Raw genomic sequence first — 22,553 nt, 5'->3', positions numbered from 1 at the left:
GTCCCTTATTGTTGTCACCTAACCAGGTCATTTTTTTCTCAGCTATCAGACTGTAACAAAAATATCATTATTAAAAACAATAACAACACACAGTTACAAATAAAATAAAAAAAGCAAATACAATATTTAAACATTCATTTCTGCAAGCTGTTTTCCTGAGACATGTCCTGTCCATCTGCAAATGAGTCAGGTCTTTTGGAGCTCGCCATCAGCTTGTGGTAACTTTATAATCTGTGAGAATGAAGAAAATAAAGGCAGCAACTTTAAAAGAAAGCACTGTGCCATACGACATTAGCTAATCCAGAATCGGCTTTCGTGTTTTGAGTCATGAGGGGTATCTTTGTAATAAATAGCAAGAACACTGTAATTCCTTAGCAAGTGTTACTAGCCATGATTGGGATTGGCTGCCGAGATGCTTGTGAAAAGGAGAGTCATTGTACCCAGAGAGCTGTGGAAAGAAACTGCTTTCTCACGCTAAGGCTGAATGAGGAAACACCAGGCTTGTTGCTCCTAGCCTCTCTAACCTAGAGGAACTGGCCAGGAATTTAGCCAGCACTGTGAAGAGTTAGCAGAAAGAGAAAACGTTTATTGCCTTAAACACGAGTTTCAGTGCCACAATGGCACCATTTGTGTGAGTCCACACGCTACTTTATTCTTAGTTGTATTTCATGTCGTTATAACCCAAATCACCCCATGTTTATTCTGCAAATTGTGGTCTCTGCGCCCCTTGCAGATTTTCCAAGGCACCCCGTCTACTGATGACACGGTTGAGACTCCGCTCCACTGTGACTTGTGTGGGGTGCAGCTACCCAGTACCAAGCGTGTGGTGAAGATTTGAAGCAGGGGACTTTGGGCCATTTTTTCATTGTTTTGGTTTCAGCAGTGATTCCTTCTGCCACAGCGTCTGCCTCTGCCTAGCAGGGTACAGCTAATCCTCATCAAGGTATTTGATGGCTTTTCACTGCCACCAAAGTCAAGTGGCATGGTGTTGGCTCTTCTTGACTCCTCGGAGACTGACCTAGCAGTGTTCTCTCATCAGAATATCTGCACTGAATTAGCTGAAAGGATCTGGAACTTCTGCTGGGATCCTGACTCATGAACCATTCAAGAGTTGGGAAGTGTGCTTTATGTAAGGTACATTCTCCACCATCACCATCACCATCATCATTATCATCATCATCACCACCACCATCACCATCACCATAACCACCACCACCACCACCACACCACCACCGTCATCGTCATCGTCATCATCATCACCAATAGCCCACCATCACCATTGTCACCAGCATCATCATGGTCATCATCATCACCATCACCAACACCAACCTCACCACCATCATCATCACTGCTATTGTATCTCTTCTCTTGATTTGATATGTTTAAATTAAAATACTTCTTTTGTTCAAAAGTGTGGAAGAAAACATATACAAAATAACCATGACAACTACGTAGCATTAGGATGCCTACTTCTGTGGTAGTACATTTGAGATAAGGAAAAAAGAATTGTTCTTTAAATATAAATATATAAAATATAAAATTAGGATTAATTATTTTGGTGTGTTCAAACAGAATCTTGTTTCTCCTTTTCTGTGTTGTTATGTCGTGATACAGTTAGGGCAAAACTTTTAGGTTTTGTCATAAGGGAAATGAATTTATCTTTCAATGTTTGTACACATAACCCAATTCCAATCAGTAATTATTAGACACAATGAAGCCCCTACTCATCACTTACAGTCACTGGTTTTCCCTTCTACTGGGTTTAGCCTGCTTACCATTAAGTTAAGCAATATTGGTCTCTTGAATATCTTCACTTATGGGAGTTTTATCTTTACTCAAAGTTTCCATTTTCTCTTCCTTCTTCTTTTTGCGATGTTTCCGAAGAGGACTTCGAAAATAACATATTAGAATTAGTCTGAGTATGTAGAGTTCACAACAGCATGCAAATAGTCAATAATAGAGCCCGGGGTCTTAATTCTATGCTGTTCAAGATGTGTAAGCTCCATTTTGTCTTAAATCCACTGTCTTCTCTTTTGACGCATTCCTTAGTTTTGAATTTACATTCATAGGCCCACAGCAGTGGTGACATATATTTATATACACAGGAAAAATCTTGTTCCTGATTATTGATAGAGATTAGTAGGACAGAAGAAAACTTGTCATGCAAAGTTATTTCACAGTACAGAACAATCAGTACTATACAGTATTAAGGAGAAGCAGAAAGGGCTGGAATCAGACATAAGAAACTGGAAGAGTGATAGTCACCCCTAGAAATAGTACTAAACTAGGCACGTAAATGAAAAAAAAATGCTTTAATATGCTGGGCTGCACTCTAGTTTTCTGAACATGTGGTTCAAGATTAATATAAAAAGGTCATTTTCCAGCTGTGCTCAACATATCCTCTATGTTGACCTAACTGTAAAATTAAAAATAGTCCTTTCTACCATAAAGTATAAAAACTCAAAACTGGGGTTGGGGATTTAGCTCAGCAGTAGAGCGCTTGCCTAGCAAGCACAAGGCCCTGGGTTCGGTCCCCAGCTCCGGAAAAAAAAAAAAAACACTCAAAACTACTTTTCAATCGAATAGCTAGGATTCCTGTAAATTACATGTGTTTTTACAGAAAATACAATCCAAGCTCAGAGACAATAAGAAATGTGTTTGAAATCTCAAAAATATCTAATTGTGGAGGTGGTCAAAATTAGTTTTTGTTTTATTTTGGTTTTTGGTTTGGAAGTTTTTGTTTGTTTTTCTGTGTTTCCGTGTTTTATTCTAAGAACACTGCAAAGGAATCAACCACACCCACTTTCGGTACTGTTTGGAGCCCAGAAGAGGACACCGTGGTTTAGGAAGGGATGCTCCTTAAGACAAGAAATGTTTAAACTTAATGATACGTTTCCAAAGAAACACTCACATAGTAGTAACACCCTAGCCCACTGTCCCTTGAAGAAAAAAGAGAGATGTCTCTGAATTCCAAATGCATAATGAAAACTCATGAAAATTAAAACAGACGAAGTCACCATGCAGATGAAATCAATTATTTTAATATGGTCACAAAAAAGGGTTTCAGTTTCGTTTTATTTTTTTTCATTGTCACTACGTGATGAAGCAGTTTTGGAAAATGATAATTCCATTCAACTTGCTAACAAACACAAACTGAAACGTTTAGCCCAAAGACATCTACAAATTTTATTTTAACTTATAATTCTTTATTTCCTGTAGATTGATACAAAATTATCTACACTATGTTTCACTACTGGTAAAAACATTTTATGTCAACAAACACAAGCCTCAGAAAGTTGATTTATTTAAAGCAAGACAAAAAAGTGAAGAGATAGTGGGGAAAAGAAGAGAAAGAAAAGAGAAGAAGGGGAGAGAAGCAAGCTACGATTTCTCAGCTTTACTTAAGAGTCATCTTGACACTTACTGACAGCAGGTGCAGACGCCAATGACTAAAATGATGAACAGCACCATGACGCCTATCAAGCAGACCACCAGGATCTGCCCCCTGTCCTGCTGGAGATAAAACAGGTCCACCTGCTCACACCGGGCCCCAAAGTAGCCTTTCTCACAGCTGCAAGGAAAGAAACTTTCATGAGTCTCCAGTTCTTTTTGGAAGAAGTTAGCACCGGTTTTCATTACTTAATAAAGAACATAGTTTCTTTTTAAAAAGGAAGCTCTCCTGAAGACAGCCAGACCCGGCCTCACTGAAACCCACCATCACCGGAGCATTATTGACTTGTCTGGTAGGGATAGACTGTCATGGCCACCTATTAAAATATTGTACAGTTTTAATCTTCCAGATTATGCAGAGAAAGGGATGTTAAAATTCCCTCCACAGCATTTTCAACTTATAAAAATCTCACGACAAAGAAGGCAAAGCTGCTCGCGTCAACGTAGAGTAAGTCAAACATTGCATCAGTGTGCTACCTTAAGACTACATGATTTCATATGCCAGCAGCGGTGGCTCACACCTTTGATCCCAGCACTGGGGAAGCAAAGGCAGACAGATCTCTGTGAGTTCAAAGCCAGCCTGATCTACAGAGCCAGTTCCGGGACAGAGGACAGCCATGGCTACACACACACACACACACACACACACACACACAGACACCATAAAATCTGACTCAAAAACCTACAATAAATAAATTACATTTCATATAGTCAAACATGGTAATGGGCATGAAATCCCATGACTCCAAGTCCAAAACAATGAAGTTTTAGAAAGATCATTTCTATAGAATCTCCCCAACACACACGCACACACACACACACACACGCCCTGGGTTTTAACTGTATGACGGGGAGACTTCAAGTCAGGAAGCAAGCTTCTTTTGCCCATGCATCTACACCTCACAGATATGTCACAAGTCCTGATCTAGCCTCTTAGATGGTTAAGTATGGCTACTTTCCAGGTGTGTTCACCACTGTCCTGACTCCACTCCCTTCTAAGCAGTGTCTTTTGATTCCAAGGCCCCTATTAAAGAAAAGCAACCAGAATCGCTCAGAGATTGCTGTGGGGCTCTGGCTTCCCTCAGTCTCTCACATCTCCACCAGTATAATCTCGAGAAATACTTTAACTCTTCAGACCCCCTAGGCCTATGGTTGTTGTTAGGGAAACTTTTGACCAAGCTGGGAATTATCCATACAAGGCTCCCTGATTTAACAGCTCAAAGATATATGGATGTCACACATAATTCTGTGAGTTGTTACAGAAGCTTAAAAGATACATAAAAAATTGAGAGCATTTAAATCAAATGTATTCCTTGCAAGGCCAGCATCTTTGAATTAATATTTATCCCTATTCGCTACAGATACACCCAAACACAATGAGATATTGATCACATGCACCGTTATTTAAACACCAGAAAGATCAAATCCTGTACCTTGGAAAGATTTCTGTGCCACCTCACTTATTTATAAACCTCACGGTTTATTGCCAAGCTGTTCTTGTGGAGCTAGTGCTCCACAAGAGCCAAGGCAGTTAATTCTCACAAAGCCAGTGCTGCTTCAGTAAGAAGACCCTAACACTGTAGCTCACAAGATGTTCCAAAGCCAACAGTAGCATATAGAAACAACCTCCAGGAAAATGTGAACTGTTCCAAAGAAAACAGAGACCCACACCGGGACACAGAAGGATGCAGAAGAGGATCTCAGGACAGGCAAGGGAGAACTGCTACATTCAAGACCACTGGACGCCATCATTCTAAGGTCAAACCCAGGCTAAGGAGCTGGAGAGATGGCTCAGTGGTTAGGGGCACTTGCTACTCTTTCAGAGGATCCAGGTTCAATTCCCGGCACCCACGAGGAAGCTCAAAGCCATTTGAAATTCCAGTTCTAGAGGATCCCGTGCCTTCCTCTGGCCTTCATGTGCTTCTGTGTACATGTGGTGCACTCAGGCATTAAAAAAAAGTAAATATTTAATTTTTAAAAAGCCACAGGTGAAAATTTACAGCTTAAAATATCAAAAATGGTCTTTAAATCGGGCCTGAAAAGGATCACTTTTAATTGAATGAGGCAGGGGAGGTTATTAAGCCTCTATGAAGAATATAATTAAGCCTCACAAGTGTGCATGCTCTCTTTTAATTAAAGTAATGATTTCTTTAATAAGCTTTCTACATATGACTCTTTAAAACAACTGTTTCGCCCATACATGGCCAGCCATTACCTGCTGCTCTTTGGGAATTTCTGTCTCACTATGAACTCTGGGTCCAGTGGCTTTAACGAAATGTCTCAGCAAACAGAACTTCCTATAGGTTGTAACCTAATGACATCGCGCTAGAAGTCAAACTTGAACATGGCTAGAGCACTGCCCTGGTCATCTCACCATTCAACAAACCAACTGCACATTGACCGTGACCATTTTCACTGTGAGCCTCCTATGTGGAAAGCAAGAGGAAGAGAGAGCGGAACTGAGTCATCTTACATCACTGGTAGGGAAAAACTCTGAGGAGTAACAAAGGGATTTGTATACCAAACCCTGAGAAGTGACACAGGATCCTACAGGACATCTACAAACACAGTGAAAAATAGGCCAAGAAAGTTAATCTAGGATCAGAGGACTTTTGGAGGCTAAGGACATGGGTATTACCCTCCTGTCGAATGGGGGAAGTGTGAATTGATTTTAGGGAGGGAGATTACACAATCTGGCTTTCATCTCAGAAGATGGCACAGTTAAAACAACAATCAGCAGACATGGGAACCAGTCAGGAAAAAATGTACTGGGTCAAAGGGCATTCATCTTTTACAAACTCAGTATATGTCTCTAAGCCAGTAAAAAACACTAAATGAAAATTTTAAAAATCAGGCCTACTCTTACACACACACACACACACACACACACACACACACACACACACATTTTTACACTAGCAATTCTTATCCCACCTCTAAGTATTATCTGTGCATACTTCTTTATAGAAATGAATTAAATTAAATTTTGAAGAAGCCCATGTATAATGTTCAGACAAAATTGTGAGATTTTTGTATGCTTATGAGATACTTATGGGGAATTATATATTAGGGAGGCCGTATAGAAGAACATGTTCTGTGAACTTCGGGTTAAATTATGCTTTAAAAAAATCACTTGAGGGGGTTGGGGATTTAGCTCAGTGGTAGAGCTCTTGCCTAGGAAGCACAAGGCCCTGGGTTCGATCCCCAGCTCCGAAAAAAAGAACCGAAAAAAAAATCATTTGATCCCTCTGTGAAGCAAAATCCTAGAATTCTCTTTATAAAGGGGCATCCCATTAGGAGAAAATGAATATTAATGATACACAAAAGAGTTGGAACTTGGACTCTTGATCTAAGACTTGAAAAGTCAAGCCCTCTTCCCACTCACTCCCGAGTGGGCTAAATAGGCCTTGATGATTTATATTTGGAACTAGGTCTGACTTCCTAGTTCAGTGACACCTGCGAACAGAAAAAAAAAAAAAACAAACCAGTAACTAATTTGGCAGGAGTCCCTTCATATTTATGTTAATGGCGGAACTGCCTCACACAAGCCAAAGAATCTGTTTTCATTTGAAACACCCAGGAGATGACTGGAACTGTCGAGCCTCCTAACACAGTTAGAATCGCCTCTTCTTGCTCAAGGGAGCTGGGGACACCAGCAGCGCAGAACTGGACCTGGATCCTCCTACTCAGATTTCAGGAGGAAAGTCTGCGTCAGTTTCTCCACAAGTAGATGCTGAGTTGGGCCTTATAAAGTGGCTGAAGGCAGGACCCGGCGGAACTGTGTCCGGACAGATGGTAGGGTTAGCTCAGACTTTCCAATGTTGTCAAGCCCCAGGCTGAGAGTATGTTGCACCCCTTCGCTCATGGGCACCGGGCTTTCCACTTACATGCAGGAGGGAGTTTGTTCGTCCATCACGAAGCGGCATCTCCCATGGATGCAGTAATGCTTGTATTGCTTGGGGCACCGAGAGAAGTGGGTTTTCGATTTCTGTCTAGGGGTGGTACCTGGAGAAGGAGAAACCAGTATTAAAATACTAACTCCCCGATTTATTCGCTGATTCACAGCTAACATATGCCTAAGGTTGAGAGAAGAGCCGCGAGCCAGCTCCCACCCTGAGCTAACCTTCCATGCTCGTGGCGAAAGGAACACTTTGCAGGACTGAGACACGGGGAGAGGAGAGGAAGCAGAAAGACACATAGCAGTCGCTGCGGAGTCCCATTTCCCACATGCCAACGATATTGAGTCGCGATTTGGTTCACAATACCTACTGAACTTCTTTATATTAACATAACACCTCTGGGGCAGACAAAAGAATCTGGAAGACTTTTGGGTAACCGATACAAAGATCTCCATGATGCCAAGATGTCGTGCAGATTTCTCAGGACCCATGGGAGATTGCTTTCTGGCCCTTGAGGGGTTCCTAAACCCAAGGAATTCTAAACTTCTTATAAGATGTGGTGTAATGTATATGCATAATGTATATACATCCCCTCTATACTTTGTCATCTCTAAATTGCTTACCATACCTGGTGCAACATGAATATGAAATAAACTGTTACACTGTATTGTTAGTAAATAAATAGCCTGCTAATCTCAAGGACAGGTTTGAGCCACAGTTGGATGAACGTGTCCATGCAGAGCTCACAGGCTCTAAGAGGTACTCTGAAATTTCAGCGCGTGGCAGACTGCCGCTGAGTTTGCTGGCTGACCTGGTTTTCATCATTGAATCACTTGACTCCCAGGCTGAATGCTTGTGCATGCCAGATATTCTTCTCTCGTGCATGCCAGTTAGTGGGACTCATCAGAAAAGACTGCAATTCTCCTAGAAATAACTGCACAGTGTGTCAAAGCGAAAACCTGTGCCTTCTGCCAAGCCTCTTCATAAGTCGGTTCCAACCCGCTGAGCGTTTTCCAACCCTTTCAGTACAGGTACTGAAGCATCAGTGAGCAAAGTACCCTCTGTCTGCTTCAAGTGGCAGGATAGCACAAATCAAAATTAGGAACAGCCAGGAAACATCTATAGTAACCATGCTAGCAATTGCAGTGCAAGCGGGGAAACATGGAAAGGACCCTGAACCAGGTGTGCGAGTTTGAGCTGAGAGAAAATAGCCTAATGAAGCTGCCAGAGCCTCAGTTTCCTCACCTATACAGAGAAGATGATAAAGCCCACCTTAATGGGCTGTTGAGAGGTATAAACAAAGACGTGAAAATCCTTTTAAAAAATCCCCCTAAAAAGCGTGGGAGTCCCCAGCAAAATGAACATGAGTGAACGGAGGGAGACAGATGTCATGGAGTGGGAGGGTCTTGCCAGGATGAGCAAAAGAGGAGAGGGTGGAGTTAGAGGCTGTGAGGCTCAACGGACTGTGGTGACACGTGGAGACTAGACGGTGGTTTGTGCCCAGGAAGTTCAAGTCAGATCATTCTTTCAACCATCAGGCAAGGCACTGTTGACTGCATTAGCATAAAGAGATGCTGGGCACTAAGAGACCACCAAGGAATACTGGGCCATGCAGGTCAGTGTGAATGTGGACCCAGACCAGGGAATGGAAAGGACGTAGATAACTCCAAGATGTAAGCAAGACCCCATGGCAGATCTGAACGCTCCAGGAGGTCTTTCTTGATTTGCAAAGCACCCTTGCTTTTAAATCTAAGCCATGAGGCTGTGCATCTAAAACTTCACTAATTCCTCTCATCGCCGGGGTTCCTTTATATGCACCCAGACTTACAATAAACGCCACAAAGAATATCATTCCGAAAGACAAATTAGCCAGCAGCTGCTGGATGCTGTGATTTAAACAGTCTCTGGCTATGCGTGCAATACACAGCCACGCCAAAGCCAGCAGTTGCCAGGCCTTGTTTTGATGGCTCAGCTGGCCTTGCTGGAGAAGCATGCTTTTTAGAATTCCCAGTATCAATTTGGATTTAAAACCCTTTCCAAGCCACCAGGCAGCAAAAGTGTCTGGTGATTTCTCTATGGAACTTTCAGAGCCGAAACAGAAATAAATCACACATCCTGATATTTAATAGCAAATGAACGAAAACCCGCCTTGCGTTATCTTTGAAATGAGAAAAATCTGTCGTCGTTCTCCCTGCAAATGGCATCTAGAGGAATAGCATCTCATTCAGCATCTGCCTTGGTCACCCTGTCTGAAAATGGACTGGGAAAGCATATTCTGACTATCAAGAGACCTGGGTGAGAGAGGCCAGGGGAGAGCCCACTCCACCTTTCAGGTGCACAAATATTTCTCAAGAAGGAGTTAAAGGATAAAACGATCATTCCTATGACAAAACTACCCTCAGTCCCAACTCTTGCATTTCTCTCTTGAAAACTGAATGGCATACTCCTAGAACACGGAACAAGAGTAGGGTCCATGGTTTTAGAGGGGAGTGAGTTTAATTGGTCTTCCTCCTCTCACCTTAACCTGGTTCAATGCACTTTATCCAACTGAGTTGCTCCCTTGAAGGTTGGGTGCTATTTCAGAATTTCACAGAGCAATTACACTGTCAGATGGCCAGGGCACAAGGCTAACCTCACACTTGGAGAGCTGCTAAGGATGTTCTATCTCAGTCTCCTGTGGGCCACTGTATCCTCAGATTCGAAGGCCAACTGAGTCAGAAACAATTAGAGTTATAGCAGATGAGTGTGGGCAAAGTTTTGATTTAAGGAGTTTGCTGTAAGGATCAGAAACAAAGATGTCTTGCTCGGCTCATCTGGGCCATTCAATGAGAAGCAAGCGCTTGCTCTGGTTGAGTTAGTTAGAGTAGATATGACAGATTCCCGCGGGCTAAGCCATTGGAGAGAAATCCAGAAGACAACTAGTTCTGATACGGAATTTTCCTGAATCTGCCGCATTTATAATATTAGTATGTAATTATTACATAGCAGAGTTTCTGTAACATTTGTTTCCTTTCCAATAGAGCTTGTAAACAATTATTATTATATATTTTATATATTATTTTATATATATATTATTATTAATAATTATCTAAGTAGCATGCTACCAGTAACTCTATTCAGTAGGTAACCAACTCTAAGGGTAACATACTATAATTATTGTGACATGTAAACATTTTGTTATATTAATTATTAATTAACTTACATGTGTACGTGCATATGTGCGTGCATGACGTGCGTGGGTGACTGACGGCGTGAGTGTGGACCTCAAAGGACAACTTGAAGCAGTTGCTTGTCTCCTACCGTGTGGGTTGTAGGAATCAAACGCGGATCCTCAGGCTTGGGCAGCAAGTGCATTTACCACCTGAGCCAACCCAGCAGCCCAGCAGTGCTTTTTGTAAGACTTACTGTGGTGATTATAAGTCTACATTATTTCTGGCCCTTTAGTTACATGTTGAACTAACTACAAAAGAATGCTAAGCATTGAAATAGAAGTCTTATGGGATAAAGAAAGAGGAAGAGGTAGACAGTGACTACACATTTGTTTGAATGTATATTCATATCTGACCCATAAAACGAAGAAGCATGCAAAGAAGAGGGCACACAAAGCCCCCCACAGAGCTGGAGGCTAAGGTTCCTTCTAGCCTATGAAGCTTGTCAAAGGCTTGAATAATCTACTTCTAAGCTTCTGAGCCTCTTCCCAGCAGAGTTTTCCTCACTTTACAATCTCCTTGTGCCAAAATTCTAAAGATAGGTTTTTTTTTTTATTTTTAAAGTAGATTTCCCCTCTTATCTTACCAACTGTCTCCTTGAATTGGATGCATGGAAAATTCACAGTGCCCTTGAAGCAGTGAAGTGGTCGGAATGTAGGGAATCTCATGTGTCTTACTGCTAAGTGTCATTTCCTATAGAAAAGTGGAAGGGAGAAGTGCCCCTATCTGAGCAACTGGGATCTATGACCGAGGCTGGAGAAAGCTGGGAATTATGGGATGGTGTTAAAGCCAGGTTAGACCATGTTTTGACCAAACTGGTCATCACAAAATTAAGGTCTACACAGAGAGCTGACCTGCTATAGTCTAGTAAAGGAAAAAAGGACCAATCCATTTTTGCAATGGTTGGATAAGCATTGATCAAGAGCTCACTTGTTAAAGGCGTGGTCATCTGACCACAACCCTATTGGTGGATGGTTGAACCATCAGAATGCCATGTGTGGTGAGAGAGCTTGGCTCAGTCAGGTGGGCCTGGAAAGGTGACTAACAGGATGTTGGTTTCTTTCTCCCTTGGTTTCCCAAGTGGCGTGGAAATGAGTGCCCTCTCTGAGTGGTGACATGCCCACCATGAAGCACTACCTCACCACAGGCTCCAAAGCAACAAAGCCAAGAGTCTACACAGTGGAACTATGTGAGCCAGAACAAGTCTTTTTCCATAATCAATTGATTTCCTCCAGTATTGATTGTTATGACAGAAAGCTGAATACCAGAAATATTGATATGTCCTAGTTTGCATACATTCCAAATTCTTGGTGGTTGGAGTAAAATGGCCACTAATAGTCAAGAAGAAAGCTTGTGTTTTCTTTTGGTTTTAAAACAAATATGCTATACAATTCTGAATGGAACCACAGTTTCTTTGTTCATATCCTGGCTTCCTATGCAGGGTCTCTCTCATTTCCCTTCACTTCTTGGGTGTATCAGTCCCTCGAGGCCCAGGATGGTCTCTTTTCTCCATACTCACTCCATAAGGGAGGCCAGGAGGCCCTCTTTTCATGGCAAAATTTGCAAGTTTGTTGTCCCATCTGAGATGTCTTCACATAATATGAATTGTCTACCTAACAACACAGTCTATCTAAAACTGGCATTTCAATTTAACAAAAGGAAATCCTTCACTTTTCTTTAAGCATGTTTCTTAAGTGTGTTCCCTCCGTCCCCCTTAGCTCAGGAAGTTATGTCCATTCTGTCTGTTTATTAAACCAAATGCCTCAGCGTCATTTGGACCCCTTTGATTCTTATTTCACGTCTATTTCATCACCAAATCCTATTGGCTACCTTGGAAATACATGCAAAAATCACCACGCACACCCTCCATCAGGGCTTAAGCCGCATCTCCTCCCTAGGCTATAAAATATCCCCTTCTTGTGACACCTAAAACTCTTCCTGCTTCTCTCTATGACATCTCAACTATCTAATCTGCAACAGAGAAGCTGGAGAGACGCTCTCAAAATGGAGTAATTAAACCGAATTGCTATGGGATCCCATCCTACTACTTTCTTGACCTGTGTGCCCTTTGTTCATAATTTATTGCTGGCATTTGTAAAGAAGGTTCATTGTTTCCTAGATGGTGATGTGTATGAGTGAATGTGCTCCTTAATCATCAGAAAACAACAAGCCACGGGAGTGATTCTTAGATAGTGAGGCTATTCAGAGGAAAAATAAGAGAATTATTCAGAGACAGAGAGTATGCTCCAGTATCATCCAACCTACTTCTTCACACCCCTGGCTCCAGACTTGGGTTCTCAAAGCTTATGCGAATTACCAATGGCAAGTGCCACTCATTAAAAGTCTGCTCCTGACACCAGCTATGCTTTCCAGAGCCATCTGGACTCCCCTTGTACTTTGCTGTCAGGAAGTTCGTCTTTTAAAGAGATCCCTCGTATCGTCCTCATTTTGATGTTCGCCTATGGCTTTCCAGTGATTAGTAATGTGCATACTAGAGACAGTGTCACCTGTGTGTCAGGCTGCACTGCTTACTGTGTGACCCTAAACAAACCCCTTAGCCTTTCTGTGTCACAGTGCCTTCATATGAAAGAAGAAATAATAAAGGTACGTTCTTTACCAATAAATCAATGTAAAGCACAATAGTGCATATATATATATATATATATATTATATATCCCAGGTTTAGTAGATGATGCATATTATTGTTGTGGATGCCATTGCTAGACACACTCTATATGCATATAAATTTAGGAAAATTAAGAGGCTTTGTGTGTTATTGAAATTTAGTTGTCACCAGGTTAAAATAACTATTCCTTTATTTCTTCTATTATTTTATTCATTTGTTATATTGTCCAATTATTTTTATATATAAGCTCCCTGCCAATGGCAGATAAAATACTCGTGGAGAGGAAGAATTAAAATATACTAGTAAAAAAGTAACCAACAAAGAATAAAGACAAGAGAAAAAAATAAGAACAGAAGAGCCATAGGCGGAAAAATAAAAACTAAAATATAATCTATCCTTTTACCTATCAGTAATTACTTAAAATGAAAGTGAGGTGAACCCTTCCATCCTAAGCAATTGACTGTCAAAACTTTACTATGTGTACAGTGTCTATGGGACACTTCAGGCTTAGGGAAATCCATAAAATGACAAGACAACAATGTGTGCATTGTCTATGAGACACTGTGGGTTTAGGGAGATTGAGAGAGAAGCACTCACAGCAGTGCTGGGCAAAGGACATCAGTGGTGGTTATGCATATATCACACTTAAGAAACTTTAGCTCAAAAATCTGCCACCAGAAAGCAAGAATCAAAGATAAGTGCTATTATTTGATAAGGCTTTCAGTGCCCCACTATAAATATACATCACCCAACATGAGAAAAATCTAACATCTTTGCTGCTCATAGATAACAACAACTCAGGGCAAATGAGTGGGGTTAGTGTCAAGCACTTTGTTCAGGGCTCAGGAAGGTTGTACATAAAGAATGGACTAACCTCTACATGCTCCACACAGCACTGCAGTTGATGAGTGGTGGGGAGCAGCCCACTTGTGTCTATACCCTTTATAAATGAGATGAAGCAGACTGAAACATGGTAGGACAATGTGTTCCAAGCAAAGCCTCCCTAACCAGAACTTGTAGATGCTAAGTCCCAGGGCATTGAAAAGTCATTGGTAAGAAATATAAGGGAAAAAAGGAATCTAGGTGAGTCCAGAATCATCCAGAAAACCATCACACGGATACAGACACTGTACTATTCTAAGGCTTCAATATCTCATGTTTACTATAAATACATGAAGACAAAATATTATTAAGCTGGCAGTGGGCTTAGACATTACCGGCTGAGCAGATCTAACTGACATATACACAGCTTTTCTCAAGCAGCAACAGAATGTGTGCTCTTCCCAAGTGCAAACAGTGTGTTCTTCTGGTTGGATTAGTGACTTGATACATTTAATAAGCCTGGAGTCATTCAAATGCCTTTGTGATCCCAGTGAAATAAACTTAGAAATGGAAAATAGTAGAAGGAAAGTGGGGGGTTTGCCGGTGCAGAGCTGAGCAATGTGCTTCGGCAACACCAGTGAGTCAAAGATGACATTAAAAGAGAAATTGGAAAACGTCTTGAAGCAAACGGAACATACCAAAACATACCAGACGTGGTAGAAACAGCACTAAAAGTTTATAGTGACAGAGACTTGCATTGTAACAGGATAGAGATCTCAAATAGTCAACTAACTGCACATTTTAAAAAACAAAACGAACAAGTTAAAATTTTGGAGAAGCAAACAAATAGCAGAGATTTAAGTAAAAATAAGAGAACACAGAACAGAAAATCATGCACACACACACACACACACACAGAGAGAGAGAGAGAGAGAGAGAGAGAGAGAGAGAGGAATGAGGTTTTTTTTTCTGGAAAAGCAAACAAAACTAACAAACTTTTAGGAATATTTAATAATAAAATGAGAGAAAACAAATACTAAAATGAAGACAGAAATGAAAAAGGAGATATTGCATTTGATGCCACAGAGACAACACTTGTATAAAATGTCTATGAAAAAGTATGCACTAGCAAATTGGAAGTTCTAGAAATAGTCTACCATGGCTGCATGATAGAGAAATATAAAATCTTAACATATGTATGACCCGTGAGAAGACTGTCACTATAATTTTTAAGAAGCCTCCGTGGAGAGACTTCACAGGCTTCACTGGTTAATTCTATCAGACATTTAACTAATGCCAACACTTCATAAACTCTTGCCAAAAATCTAAAGAAAAAAACACACTCATTTTACAACCTCAGCATCATCTTAACACCAGAGTCGAAGGCACACCAAGCAACGAAAAACCATAGGCAAGTGCCCCAGATGAACCTGGATGCAAACTTTCAATAAAATGCTAGAAGATGAAATCACACAGAAAATTTAAAAGAATATGGATCATAAGCAAAGAATTTAGCTGTGAGAGGTAAGGAGGAGTGAGTACAGGAAAAGCAGTCAGAATAATGCACCACATTCACAGAACCAAGATGAAGTCAAATGATCTCCAGGCATGCAAAAAGGCATGTCAATATTCATTATTCTTTTATAATAAAAAGTTCTCAACAAACTATGAATGGAAAGAAATAACCCCAATGTAGGTCCCATCTGGAAGCCCAGAGCTAACATTATACTCAATGGTGAACATTTTTAAACTTCCAAGAGTGAGGAAGAATAGTCTTATTACTTCCAGTCAACACAGGATTGGAAAATGGCAGACAAAGAAAGTAAAATAGAAACAGAAAAAATATTCAAATTAGAAAAGGGAGGTTTAAATTGTCCCAGTTTTAAAATGGCATGATCTTGTATGTAGCCAATTCTAAAGATCCGACACAAAGCAACACTAAAATCAATTTATGAATTCTACAAAGTTCAGGGATTAAAAAAATATCAATACATAAAAGTCAGTTGTATTTCTGTTAACAGACCAACCCAAGTTGAAACTAAAAAAATAATAATAATCACAGTGACTACAGAAGCAAAAGGAATAAAATCTTTAGGAAGAATAATGAAAATTCTGATGTATTTTTGCAGTAATAGAAAAACAATTGGATAATTGGTAGAAAATAATAAAGGTTCAAAAATCAAAACCATCTTGAACAATAAGAAGAGAGTTGGAAGCAATTCCTAATTTCAAAGAGCATGCACAAAGGTATAAAATAGGATATGGTCATACAAACACAGATACATAAACCTATAGAAGAAAATCAGCAACGCATAATTCAATTCGGGTGTATATAATTCATTAAACTGCACCAAGAGTAATAAGAAGACAAGATAAAGAAAGAGTAGGATAGACTCTAAATAAACACAGTTTGTTGCAGTAGTGACACACACACACCACGGTGATAACCTGCAATTCTAATTGGACCTAAGACCCACTTAACAATGGAGAAGTCACATGTGGTATCTAGACACTAGTAACTAGTGAAGTCATGGATCTTGAGGAGAACCTACCTCGCTTTAATAAACCAGTTAATCCCTAAGTACACTCTAAATATTTTTTGTGCCCATAGGTAAGTGTAGTTCTTACCCTGCATCAAGGAGACCTCTCTTTACAACAGAAAAAGACTATTCTAGAAAATTATAACCAATCCAAATGCAGAGGTGTGGAGCAGAGTCCTAAGAGATAGGTCTGCAGTAAAACTCTGTCACCTAAGACTCAGGGAAGATTGCAGAAGATGAGGAAATTGTAAGAGGCAGAGGATCAGGAGGTTTGCTGTATGACGTGTCTGCTAGACATGTCAGAAGCTACACCAAAATGTCAGCCTGACATGACCTGAAACCAAGGATAAGATCAGTAAACATGTTTACCTGGAAGGGGACAGTTCATGAAGCTTCAACCTCAAGACAAAGACCTTCAAGCAATTATGGAATGGTGAGAAAGGAAGTTAGGCTTTCCCAGGAAGAGCACAAGAACTGGTTATCCAGTACCAAATGGTGAGCCCTGAAACATCTAGGCAAGTAGCTATGTACAGTGTAAACAGGTTGTACTTAAGTATTTAGTAACATGTGAGTGTGTGTGTGTGTGTGTGTGTGTGTGTGTGTGTTATAAATACATACATGTAACAACAATTAAAGAAAAGCCACAAATTTGAAAGAGATGGGAAGGGTTGGAGAGAGGAAAGCAAAGGAAATGATGTAATTGTATTATAATCTCAAATAATAAATTAAGTTTGAAAATGAATATCATACAAAAAGCATGAAATTTGATTCCTTCCTCACACTGTTCAATGGTATATTCAAAATGGGTTTTGGATTCAGGTAAGAACTGAAACTTCAAAATTTGTATAAGAGATCATAAGGGAAAACTTCTTGATGGCTATGACACCAAAAGTATATATGGCCATGTGAGAGTCTGCTCAGCCAAGGGATCAACAGAGCCCAAGGCAGACTGTAGGACAGAAGAAAATGTCTCCAATTGTATTACAATAAGTTATTGATATTTGAAATATAGAAGAAATCCTTAAACTAGTCAACAACTTAATATTTGAAATGGTACTATGGAATTAAATGAGTATTTTACCAAAGAAGACTTAGAAATGCTCAAGAGAGAGAGAGAGAGAGAGAGAGAGAGAGAGAGAGAGAGAGAGAGAGAGAGAGAAGGGGAGGGGAGGGGAGGAGGGGGAGGGGAAAGGAGAGAAGAGGAGAGGAGAGGAGAGGAGAGGAGAGGAGAGGAGAGGAGAGGAGAGGAGAGGAGAGGAGAGGAGAGGAGAGAAACAGAGACAGAGACAGAGACAGAGACAGAGACAGAGACAGAGACAGAGACAGAGAGACAGGGGAGTCACTCACACACAGTGGTTTAATATCCTGGATCATCAGAGAGATGCAAGTCAAAACCACAGTAAGAGATTTTACCTTCTTTGCTATTCTTACTAAAAATAGAGGGAGAAAGAAATTATGGTGAGAGGGACGTTGGTGAGAGTTACAATCTCCCGGGCTATTATGCTTCCATAATGAAGCATATGCTTCCATAATGTCACCAAGTTCCCCAAAGACAACATGGCTTCTGGATACTAATCCTAAAGAGCTAAAACTGGGAAGCCAAAGAGACTCTTGCAGTCTATGACCATTGTAGCGTTCTTCACAAGAGTCGAGTGTAGATGTAGCCTAAGTGTCTATTGATGGCTGGGTGAATTAAGCAAAGGCGGCATTTACAATGAAGAAACAACAGCCATCTGTGTAAAGGAAGAAAACCCTGGAATTCATGGCAGTCTGCACTCACCTGAAGAACATCATACTAAGCTAAGCAGGAAATTCACAATGGATTAGTCCTGTTTGATCCCACTTCTCTGTGCTATGGAAATCAGCCAAATTCACAGAAGCCAACAATAGAGTCATGGTTGCCAGCATCTGAGGAGAAGGACAAGGGGACTTGCTAGACACTAGGCATAAATTAATTACACTAATTAAGCACAATGAATAAATTGAAGATATCCGTTGCACAACTTCGATCTCTTAACAACCACTGTATAATGCCCCTTAAAATTTGTTCGAGTTGGGGATTTAGCTCAGTGGTAGAGCACTTGTCTAGCAAGCGCAAGGCCCTGGGTTCAGTCCTCAGCTCCGGAAAGAAAATTTGTTCGAAAAGCAGAAATGTTAAATTACAATAAAATTAGAAGAAAAATCATTAGGATGGATTATGTCAAGGAAGATAATCGAACTTTGCCAATCATAAGATTATGAGATGATTTTCCAGGGAGAATGTGGAAAATGCCATCATTTATAATACTTGAAACTAGACTGAAGAATAACATTCAACTATGTACAGTTGACCTTGTTGTCCTAACAAGGGTGAGAGGGCCAGGCCCCATTAAGCATGACCTACGACACCAGTGGGTTCCATGGTCTATGAACATCCCACAAGCCACCCACAGCTCTGAAGGACGAAATAGGAACACTGGCCCAGAGCTGGTGACTCACATGAGGGCGACATGCTCAGCATGTTCCTGGCTCTGTGACAGTGTCCCTAGGGGGCTATTCAATGGGTACTCTCATCTGTGACCCTAATTCTAGCTCAGTGAACCTCCTGGGGACACACCAGGCCCTTCTCCATTATACCCAAATATTTCAAGTGGTCTGTAGGGATTTTTCCCCTAAAATTAGAAATAAGCCATGTAGAAGTCTAGATCACATAATCTCTGTAGGACCAAAAGCAACTTAGATCAGCCAGCAAGAGCAAGTGGTGGCCAAGGACCAAGTCGGGTGCACAGCCTGTTACCCAAGCCTAACACCTTTGAGAATATTAAATCAAGCATCTCCAAGATAAAATAAGGAAATATTTTCTTTTTCCCCCCTTTTATGGTACAGATTAGACAAAGAAGAAAAGGATGGATGTGTCAAGAATTCATGAATCCAAGCCAACATATCACACTATGGAGTGTGAAACACAACAGGGTCTGTGACACCGGGTGATATGGTTTATCTCAGTTGTTGATTTGACAGAACTCCAAATCACACCCCTGGGCATGTCTATGAGGAGATTTAACTAAGGTGGGAAGCCCATTCTGAATGTGTGTGGCAGCATTGGTCCAGCTAGTGTGACTGAGGACAGAAAGGAGTAAACTAGGGGGCACCAGCATTCCCCTTTTCAATGCTTCCTGACTGTGTCTATGATGTGACCAGCTGCCTCAGGCTCCTGGGACCACAGCTTCAGCCATTCTCTATTGCACCTTCAAACTGTGAGCCAAAATAAATCCTTCCTTCCTAGAGTTGCTTTTATCAGGATTTTGTCAAAGCAGCCAGAAAATTTACTAAGACCCTCAGTCTATGGCGGCTAAACACAGGTACCGAAATCAGGGAGAGGGGAGTTCAAATCACTGTTTCTTTTACGGGCTGTGTGACCTTCAGTGAGGTAACCTTAGGAGAGTTTTGTAATCTGTTTAAAACTACATCAAGCCATTCTTATAGTATTATTTAAATACATAAAATATGGTATATTATTTTTAAATTTTTGTCCCAGAAAACTCTTACGAGTAATGAAAAAATTACTTCATGCAAGATATTTAATACAGTATCTAGTATTCTATTCTACACACATAGAACCTCCTATTATTCTATTACACTCCTGAAGACTATTAAAAAATGATTAAGCCTTGGAGAGAGGGGGTCAAGTTTCTAGGGTTAACTATGAAGCATAAACATTACCTGTGCAGTTTTCCCCAGGAGCTCCACAAAGAGAGCCATTGGTTTCAGGGGTTCTGGTTGTGTTCCCATCTGCCACCACGCACTGGAGAATCACAAGACCTGCAGGTTCAAAACAGAACCAGAAAACAAACTTGAAACTTCGCGTAACATAAAGTATCCCCTAAGTGTCATGACCCACTGTGGAAAGCAGGAAGCCAGTGACTTCCATTGCAGGCTGTCCTCTTCCAACCAAGAAGAGGATCAGGGAGCACCGTGTCTTGGTCAACTCAGTATAAAGATAGAATTTTCAAGTCAGTACTACTTCCTGTATTTCCATATCTTCAGTGAGGAGACTTGGCTATAGCCAAAGCGGAGACTCATCACAAAAGCAGAGAGTAGAGGGACAGGAGCCCAGTCACCAGACAGATATGAAGATGCTGAGAGAATAAGTAATGACCAATCCTGATAAAGGAGCTGGTCCATTCCACACAGACACAGTGATCTGCTATTTCCCAGAGGTTAACTTTTGAGCATTCCTCCATTGGGGGAGATGGCAAATAGATATAAATCCATGGGGGATTTTTGTCGGTGGTATTAAACCACGGTTTCATGCATACTAGGCAAGCCCTCTGCCATCAACCCATACCCTCACCTCACCATGATGAGTCTTTGAGAATTCTAGGTCCCTTAGCTTAATAATCTCTAAAGAGAAGTGTGTGGTGGTTGGAACGGTTGAGGAAAACAATAGCTGGTACTTGTGCTCATCCTGACTCCAGTATGAGAAGTCATATACGAGACAATCAAGGAAATGAGCACTGTCTATGTATTAGATCTTACTAAAGAACTGCTGTAAACATTTCAAATACAGCATCAGCATTGGACTTTATATTAAGAATTAGTATATCATAAATATGCTTAGTCATTAATGAAAGAAGGTACCTAAAGTTCACACTATTATTAATATTAATAGCAGCAGTAGTAATAACATTATTATTTTCTGATATTGACAATCAAACCCATGGTCTTTGGAATGCTGGGAAAGGGCTCTACTACTGAGTCAAAAAACTAGCCTTGAGTCTTATTTTAAAATAACCTCTTAGGGGAATGCGGTACAAGATGAGGAAAGACAGGCAAAGATGAAGTAAAACGTGACACGTGTTGATAGTTGTTGGATCTGAAGGGTGGATGGGTCAGGTTTATTATGCAAGTCTTTCTAGTTCACATGTGACAGAGATGATGAAAGGGAGGCCAAATAGGAGAGGGTAGAAGAGACAAGAAGAGGACCAGAAACATGACTTGGGAATTGTCTGCTGCTTTGTTCAAGACCTTGTTGACAGTGTTAAGAGCAGGAAGTATGTGTTAAGGATACAGATCACTAAACACGCCCTGGGATATACACAGTGCTCAGTAAATTGCCACATTATCATGCAGCTGATGGGAATAATAGGCATTATATATCTGGCCAACAGTTCCTAAGCAACGTGTTCTCCAATTCGATTCAACTCAACAAACAAACATGAGCCTTTGGAAACAATCAGACTAATAGGAGACACTTGACCCTCAAAATGCTCGGAAGCTGCAGGGCCGATAATGGGTCAACCAATTAACCATGACACAAAATGACAGCAGCATGCCAGGAAACAATGTCTAGAAAATCATAAAGTCAAGACTTCCACAAGCACTCTTTATAACAGCAGCTTTGCCACTTATCAAATTGCAAAACATTGTTTTAAAGAAAAAGAAAGTACCAAGTGTGGGAGAAATTGAAAAGAAATGGAGACTCAAATTCACTGGTGATTGGCAAATTCACCTTTTCTTCTAGAGGACAATTTAACACAAACCATAAAAACAGAAGTAACTAACCAGTGCAATTCCTCATGCACAGTAATTACAAACTAGTACGTTCTCCTATGGAAATAGCACAGGATATATACATAATAAATTACCCACAAAGGTCTCTCTGTGAGACACATTAGGAAACATTACAAGTTACTTAAAGAGGAAGCCGAGGGAGACGGTTCAGTGGATAAGAGTTCTTGCTAGGCCATCATGAGAATCTGAGTTCCAGTCAGTGAAACCATAGAAACCCAAGCCACCACCCAGTTTCGAGTTGTTGGAGAATAAGGTTGTCAGGTTGAATGACAGAGTTGCATACCCAACATCATCTTCCAGCTTCTGTGAGGTTCACACACACACACACACACACACACACGCACACACACACACACTAAGTATATAGCAATACAGAATTAAGCTAATTTATTACTTTCTGTAATAAAATGCTAATAAATTATGAAACTGGTGTTAAAAATTAATAGTACGTTTT

At 40.6% G+C, this 22,553-nt stretch overlaps 1 protein-coding gene across 1 annotated transcript in view; it reads right to left on the bottom strand.

Annotated features, from left to right (window-relative positions):
- Window positions 1–209: 209 nt before the first annotated feature.
- Window positions 210–22,553, bottom strand: part of Btc (betacellulin) — a 38,511-nt gene continuing 16,167 nt past the window's right edge. The window contains 5 exon segments of the mRNA NM_022256.2: window positions 210–231; window positions 1,776–1,888; window positions 3,425–3,571; window positions 7,338–7,455; window positions 20,249–20,347. Coding sequence (NP_071592.1) covers window positions 1,783–1,888; window positions 3,425–3,571; window positions 7,338–7,455; window positions 20,249–20,347 — 470 coding nt within the window. The 3' untranslated portion in view covers window positions 210–231; window positions 1,776–1,782.

This window comes from Rattus norvegicus, chromosome 14 (genome assembly GCF_036323735.1).
Source record: "Rattus norvegicus strain BN/NHsdMcwi chromosome 14, GRCr8, whole genome shotgun sequence".
NCBI classification, from domain to species: domain Eukaryota; kingdom Metazoa; phylum Chordata; class Mammalia; order Rodentia; family Muridae; genus Rattus; species Rattus norvegicus.
Note: the sequence above shows the minus strand (reverse complement) of the source record. Positions and strands in the feature narration are given on the sequence as shown.